This window comes from Mobula hypostoma, chromosome 2, assembly GCF_963921235.1.
Source record: "Mobula hypostoma chromosome 2, sMobHyp1.1, whole genome shotgun sequence".
NCBI lineage: Eukaryota > Metazoa > Chordata > Chondrichthyes > Myliobatiformes > Myliobatidae > Mobula > Mobula hypostoma.
Genome location: NC_086098.1, coordinates 158668732 through 158676648, shown reverse-complemented (window position 1 = coordinate 158676648; position 7917 = coordinate 158668732). Strand labels below are relative to the sequence as shown.

Below are 7917 nucleotides of genomic sequence, written 5' to 3'. Positions count from 1 at the left end.
TAAGACTGGTAGTGGTGTGTTTGTGGAATACCCTGCCGGGGTGGTGGTAGAGGCATATACATTAGGGTCATTTAACAAACTCTTAGGTAAGTACATGGATGATAGAAAAATTGAGGGCTATCTAACAGGGGTTACATTGATCTTAAGTAGGTTAAAAGGTCAGCACAACATCATGAGCCAAAGGTCCTTTACTGTGCTATGACTATTCTAGGTACAACAGCTAAAACTAGTTTCTTTGGTTCACCACCGCTTACCAAATGAGGGCAGGACTGCTACTGGTTCCAACAAGTGCCAAGTCCCACAAGTGGATCATAATGTATCACACGCTTCAGACTTCCATTGTAGGTGGAGTGAAGAACCCACCTTTGCAGCACCTCAACCTGACACAGCCTGCGAACTTACCACTGTGTATAACATGTATAATATGGCATAAATCTCCGGATGTGTGAAAGGCTGGAAATGGTGGAGCATAGATCGCGGGGCCACAGGACTGCAGGGAATTTCACAGCTCGGAAGCCAATCCTTGGCTAAATTCTCATTTTGAGATTTATGAAATTTACTTCATGGCTATTGAAGAACAGTGATTTTCTAACAGTTAGTACAATTAAGACTGCAATGAACCTTCAATTGTTGAAGAATCATAATTACAAGAATCATTGGAGAGAGCTTCCTCAGATGGGCTCTGGTTCCTTTGCCAGTCACCTTCAATTTGTGTCTATTCCCCGACTGTTAAACATTTAGCAAGTTTATTCTAACAGAACCATTCATGAATACCTACCAAACCTCTCCTGCTGAAGGAGCACACCCAGTCACTTTGCATTCTTTATTTAATTACTACTTCAATTCCTAATAGGTATCTAGTCCTATCTCAAGGCAGCTGACCTGGGAAAACGCCAACCTCAGGCCTTGTGAATTTTATTTTTGCCCATTCACTCAGTTTACAAGAGGCAAAAACTATTATACAGAACATTTTATTCACATTTAACAATCATACATTACTCTGGTCTCTGTAGTCTCATCACTAAAATTAAATGGGACACAACAGGAATCTTCACAATCCTTCGGCAGGCAACTTCCACTTCAATATATACCTGGTAGAAAGGTAAAAGAGCATTTGGGCAATCACATGATGAGATGATTCAACATGGTTTTACAAAAAGAAAAACACATTTGGCTAACGTAAAGGTACACACAGACAAGCAATGGACAGATTTAGGATTAGGATGGGATGCGAAAAACCAGTAACGTACTACTTTCTACAAAATAAATTTGAGGTGGTATTACACAATCCTGTTTGATATTCATATGGAGACAATTACCAATAAGGAGAAATTGGGAACGAAGAGTCTTTCTTGGTTGACAGACTATAAATAATGCCCTTCCAAGTGCATTGACACCTGTCCTATATGTGGTGACTGGAACTGTACTTCAAACTGGGGCTTATGTAGTGTGTACAACTGTCATAATCTGGCTGCTTTTATATACATTGCCTCAGATTAATATTAAGTATCCCTTATGGCTTTTTAACCCTTACTGATCTGTTTTGGTAACTTTACCTTTTCATGATCCATCTGTTACTCCAAGGCCTAGATGTCATCTATAGTCTACATTCCTGCCTTATTACACCTTTCCAAATACACTATCTCATACTTGCCTACATTAAATGTCATTTGCTGTAGTTCTGCCCAATTAGAGACCATAACGTAGATGTGGATGTGAGATTCGGGAATGTAGCTGCAAGCAAAGTCCAGTGGAACGTTGGCCTGTAACAGGGGTCCCCAACCTTTTGTGCACCGTGGACCGATTTAATGTTGACAATATTCTTGTCGACCTCGCGCGCGTTCAAGTTCAACCGTGGGCGTGACAGGGAATGAGGAAAGGTGCAGCTGACTCATATCAGTTCATATTGCCAAATCATATCGTTTCCTCGTGGCCCGGTAGCACATGCTCGCGGCCCGGTGGTTGGGGACCACTGGACTTTAGAACAACTGGACTGGGCTGCAAGTAGACAGGCTTTGACAAGATTATTCCAACTGAAGCTTGGTTTGTTTTAGGGCTTATCAGGTAGTCAATGTCATTAAACCCATGTTTATGCACATTTTGCACCTACCGTGTGCAGAGCGACACTGCTTCAGCACCTCATTGAAACCGTCACAGAGGGTTAGGTCATGCTGGTTCTGGGCACACTCCAGAAACTGTTTCATTTCATACTGGCAGGGTCTGAAGTCTTGGGAATGAGGTTGGGCCGGAGGGGCTGCCACTGGAGGCTCCTACAGGCAAAGACAAACTCATAAGAGAAAAGATTTCAAAGAAATCAAGTTATACAGTGACTAGACACAAAAACCAGGACCCGAGTTATCTTTAAGCTACACACATAAAAACTGCTGGTGAACTCAGAAAAAGGAGAGAGAGAAAAAAATTAATAATAATAAATAAATAACGGATGGGGTACGAACGGGAGGTGGGGCACAACACCTTATATTCTGTCTGGGTAGCCTCCAACCTGATGGCATGAATATTGACTTCTCTAACTTCCGTTAATGCCCCACCTCCCCTTTGTACCCCATCCGTAATTTATTCATTTATTGTTATTAATTTTTTTTCTCCCACTGTCCCTCTCACTATAACTCCTTGCCCATCCTCTCGGCTTCCCCCCTCCCCCTTTCTTTCTCCCTAGGCCTTCTGTCCCATGACCCTCTCCCTTCTCCAGCCTCACATCCCTTTTCCCTATCAACTTTCTAACTCTTAGCTCCATCCCTCCCCCTCCTGTCTCCTCCTATCATTTCGGATCTCCCCCTCCCACTTTCAAATCTCTTATTATCTCTTCTTTTAGTTAGTCCTGACGAAGGGTCTCAGCCTGAAATATTGACTGTACCTCTTCCTATAGACGCTGCCTGGCTTGCTGCATTCACCAGCAATTTTTGTGTGTGTTGCTTGAAATTGCAGATTTCCTCATGAGTGCCTGGGTATTTTTGACATTTGTGTTTTAGCCATCACCTTTTGACTGGGGCAGTAGGCATATGTGTTCTTACCAACTATCTTGTGCAAGTTTAAATCAGTAATATACAGAAACACTCCATAAGTTGCAGGGTGCGGTAACAGCACAAAAACTAACTCTTAACTTAAACAAGCTCCACCAGACCCTGGAGTTCATGAAATTCTCTCACTACTTGATGAGATTTGACTTTTTCCTGTTTTCCCCTTGACAAATAGTGGAAAGGCAATGAAAAGACAACAGGAATGTGATCTACATTTTGTTTTAAACACTGCATTTCACTGACATGATTTACTTTCCAATGAATATCTTTTATTCACTGAATCTAGTTCATAACATCGGCACTTGGAGTCTCCTCAGAAAGATACAGCACAGATCTGTCCCACCGCACTTGCACTAATCCTACATCAATCCCATGTTTTTGTATTCTCCCCACATTCCCAACAATTCGCTCCTGATACACACACAAGCAGCATCTCACAACGTGATCACGTATCAAAACTGCACACGACCTATCAATATTTTCTACAAGGAAAATGTAAACTTTCAGCAAACCCGATGGTCCCCAATTCCCAGAACATAAGGGATAGACGCAACACGCCAACCCTTGCCCCCCACCCACCTACCTGGTAGGTGACATCTGCCCTGGCTGGCTCCGAGCCACTTCCACCACTGAAGGCCCCGGTCAGCGCGCTCCCCATGACGTGGCCCACTGCTGAGCCCACCGCCACTCCTGCCGCCGTGCTTGCCATCTGCGCCATCAGGCCCGGCTGCCGGGACTGCACGGTCGCAGGAGCGACAGCAGCTGGAGGAGGGTGAGCAGGGGGAGCGGCTCGGGAAGGAGCAGGGCGGCTGGAACACAGGACAACAGGAACCATTAGGAAGAAAGCTGAAGATGCAACGGCCAGCTGAGATACAGAGTGGGAGGGCCCCATAACCAGCGGCACTAGAGGGAGCAAATGGAGGAGTGGGATTTGAGGTAGACAGACGGAGAAAAGTGTACCAGGTATTGGAGGGCAGGAGGAAAGAAGAGTAAGAGAGAAGGAATGGGGCAGGAGTCAGGAAATCTGGAGCAACTCAGCAATTCAGGCAGCAACTACGGAAATGAATAAACAGTTGTTTTGGGCCAAGACTCTTCTTCAGGACTGAGAAGGAAGGGGAAAAAAATGCCAGAATAAAAGGGTGGGGAGAGGGGAAGGAGGATAGCTAGAAGGGGGTAGGTGAAGCCAGGCAGGTTGGAAAGAAAAAGGGCTGGAAGAGGCAATGCGGGTGAGGCAGCATCAATGGTGGAGAGGAAACTCTGTTCTTTAAGGAGGACATCTCTGATGCCCTGAAAAGGAAAGCCTCATGGTGGGAACAGATGCGGCAGAAACAAAAGGAATGGAGAAAAGGGAATAGCATTTTTACAGGAGACAGGTGGGAAAAGTTATAGTCAGGATTACTGTAGGAATCACTATGGAACACAAAAACGAGAAAATCTGCAGGCGCTGGAGATATGCAGTCGTGAGGAAGGGTCTCAGCCTAACAAAAGCAGACTGTTTGTTCACTCTTTTCCATCAATGCTGCCTGGACTGCTGAGTTCCTCCAGCATCTGTGTGTGTTGCTTAGTTCCACGAAGTATGTCAGACGAGAGTTTGACTCCAGACATGGAGACTGAAAGATCGAGAGAGGGGAGGGGGAGGTGTCAGAGATGGAACAAGTGAATTTAACGGCAGGGTGGAAGGTAAAGGCAAAGTTGATGAAGTTGACGAACTCAGCATGGGTGTATAAAGCAGCATCAAGGCATTCGTAAACGTAGAGGAGCGCTGGGGAGCATTGGCGGGGTGGCTTGGAACACGGACTCCTGGTAGCGTCAGGGGCCTTGAGGTAAGAGCTGCAACAGGCATGGGGGAGGATCGGGGAAGAAAGTAGGGGAGGAAGGGGGATGATTGGGCTGAGGATGAGGGATGACCGGGAAGAAAGTAGGGGATGATTGGGATTTGAGGAGCCAGACAATCTAGAATGCGAGTGAAGCAGAGAACCTGGGATTGGGATTGGGATTGGGACCGAGCGAGTGCGAGGACAAGGCCTCGCGTACGGTGTAACGCCGCTGACCCCGGGCCTGTGACCTCGATTTGCCCTTCAGTGAAGCGCGGGGAAGGAAGGGAAGGTGAGTGGGGTGGAGGGAGGGGGTGCACCGCCGCCACCTGCCACCCCATGTGTTCTCAATGCCTCGGGCCGGCCCAGCCAGGCCTCCCGACTCCTTACCTCACTCGGCTGCGACTTCCGCGGGGCATGGCGAAGGTTCTGAAGGACTCGACTGCGACCGCACGGCAGCAACGGCGCAATGCCTCACGTGATTGCGTGACTTCTGACGCAATCGAGGAACGCCCACAAATGCCAAAGTGGGCCACGCCCCCTGTACCTATTCTCCCGCGCCACGGCCTAGAAGCTGGGAGCGAGGGAAAGTGCAGGTCCCGCGTACGGAGGCTCCATGTGATTGATGTCGCTTTCTTGAGATAGCGAGGAAGGTGTATATGCAAAGTAAATTTATTATTATAGTACGTATATGTCACCAAATACAACTCTGAGATCCATTTCTTGCAGGCATTCACAGTAGAACAAAATATGCAATAGAATCAATGAAAAACTGCACACAAAGGAACACTGACAAACACCCACTGTGCAAAAAGGAGCCAATACAAAATAAAACAAATAATAATAATATAGGATAACATCATCGGGAGAAACGTATATTATTCACAACCACAGACATTGAGTTGGGGTTTAACCTAAAGAGGCTGGTCTGTCGTGATGACGTTATTACATGAAGATTTTTAGGGTGCTTTTGCGTTTAGGTTTTGGAGTTCAATAAAATGTGTTACAGGCTTTATTTGGGAAAATCTACATTGGGAGATGCTCTTGGATGATTCCAGAGTTAGTGAACATGTTGGCCAACGCAGTCGCTTTGAAACTGCTGGAGTTTGGGGAGCAAAATGGCGTCACTTGATTTGTACAAGCTGAGGTCTAGTTTACTCTGTGAGAAATCACTGCCAACCATACCAAATTCTACTACGTGGTAGCATCGCTGGGAAACTCCGCGGCTGCGAGACTGGTGAGTCTGCTTGAACACCCACCTGAACAGGATAAATAACAATCACTGAAAACTGACTTTTCACAGACTTTTGGACTGTCGGAGGCTGAGCGCCAAACAGCTGGTCTCCTGATGCTAGGCCATCGGAGCTAATGGACCATGTGCTGTCTCCTCTGGGAAATCACCATCCATGTTTTATTTTTAAAGAACTCTTCTTGCAGCAAGTGCCTGATCAAGTTCACATAGCCCTCGCTCATCTACTTGTGAATGACTATAGGGAGCTTGCTAAAATGGCTGATAGTCTACACTCAGCCAGGCAGCCATGCATTATTTCTCCTCGTTTCCCTACCTCAATAAGCTTAGTCAGCAAGGCCCCCAACACAAGGATGCCCATGGCTGCGAAACAGACGACGTCGGGTCTGTGTTTTCACCACGCTCACTTTGGGATGAACGCGAGGAAGTGCCGACGGCCTTGCAGCTTCAACAGTGCCAGTGCATTGGGAAATCAGAGGTCTGAGAACTCTGTGGTTTCCAGCTGCCAGGACCATCTACTGTTCATTACGGACACCCTTTCAGGGTGACACTTCCTGTGTGACATGGGTGCTCAAATGTGTATGCTGCCAGCATCACCTATCGATCAGAGGACAAAGAGCGATGAAACCTCGCTGGAGGCTGCTAACGGCAGCAGGATCCAGACCAACGGACATGACGGTGAAGCTCTGTTTCAGTGGGCAACGTTACACACGGCACTTTGTCCTGACTAATGTGGCTAGACGTCTGCTCAGTGCTGATTTCTTGTGTGCTCAAGGTCTGTTAGTCGATCTTAAGAACCATTGGCTTGTACTTGTCATCAAGGACTGTGGGTCGTTACCCTGCTCCCCCAGTAAGGTCCCCACAAAGACTCCGTCAAGTGCATACATCACTGCATGTGAGTTTACTTGACTGCTGGGCGAATTCCTAAACCTCACCAAGTGCACATTCTCCACTACAGTCACAAAACATGGGGTCAAGCACCACATTCCCACAACTGGCCTGCCAGTCCATGCCTTTTGGACCCAGAAGGCGGAATTTTCTAACATGGAAAGACTTGGTATTCTACGCTCTTCGAATAGTCCCTGGGCTTCACCCCTCTTTATGGTCCCTAAGTCCAATGCTCGTTGCCGTCCAAGTGGGTATTACTGACACTTTAACAAGGCCACCACTCCCACCACCACCAATCGTTACCTGGTCCTTCACGTCCAAGACTTTTCGATAGGTTTAGGGGAAAGTTAATATATTCCAAAGTTGATCTAGTTAGGAGATTTTTTCCAAAATTGATCACGGGATTAAGGGCTACCATCAGGTGCCTATGTGCTTGGAGGACATTCTCAAAACAGTTGTGACAACCCCATTTGGCTTCTTTGAGTTTCTGCGCATGCCATTTGGATTGAAGAATGCAGCACAGACTTTTCAATGGCTGATGGACTCTGTATTAAAATACTTAGATTTTCTTTTTGTTTACCTGATGGCATACTAGTCATCAGTGCATCCAGACCTGAACACATATCTCATCTCCACACACTTTTTGAGTGCTTAAGCCAACACTACTGATGCCTGCCTGAACAGCTGGTCGGAGTTGTGTGGCAGCAACTCACCTTCATCAGCTGGCAGCTCTGTCCCCCCCAAAAGGAAGTACAGCACTACACCTTCTCAGTCTCTATCTGGCTATCCGCCATTTTCATTTTCTTCCAGAGAATCATCATTTCACAGCACTCATTGACCACAAATCTCCTGTGCACATGATGGCCAAAATATCAGACCCTTGGTCTGCACGGCAGCGATGCCACCTGACCTACATATCTGAGTTCAC

At 46.7% G+C, this 7917-nt stretch overlaps 1 protein-coding gene across 1 annotated transcript; it reads right to left on the bottom strand.

The window, feature by feature from the left end:
• Nucleotides 1–955: 955 nt before the first annotated feature.
• LOC134342604 (coiled-coil-helix-coiled-coil-helix domain-containing protein 2-like) lies at nt 956–5378 on the bottom strand. Its single transcript, XM_063040926.1, has 4 exons — nt 5243–5378; nt 3622–3847; nt 2111–2270; nt 956–1091 (listed from the first exon to the last, which is right to left on the bottom strand). Exons 1-4 carry the CDS (start codon nt 5269–5271, stop codon nt 1081–1083), a joined length of 426 nt encoding a protein of 141 aa, XP_062896996.1. The 5' UTR covers nt 5272–5378; the 3' UTR covers nt 956–1080.
• Nucleotides 5379–7917: the final 2539 nt, after the last annotated feature.

Excerpts from the sequence above, each read along its gene's own strand:
- LOC134342604 (XM_063040926.1), bottom strand. The coding sequence starts at position 5,271 with ATGCCCCGCGGAAGTCGCAGCCGAGTGAG. Across the intron at positions 3,848-5,242 it reads GGAAGTCGCAGCCGAGTGAG|CCGCCCTGCTCCTTCCCGAG; the intron begins GTAAGGAGTCGG and ends CCTGTGTTCCAG. Across the intron at positions 2,271-3,621 it reads GGGCAGATGTCACCTACCAG|GAGCCTCCAGTGGCAGCCCC; the intron begins GTAGGTGGGTGG and ends CTTTGCCTGTAG.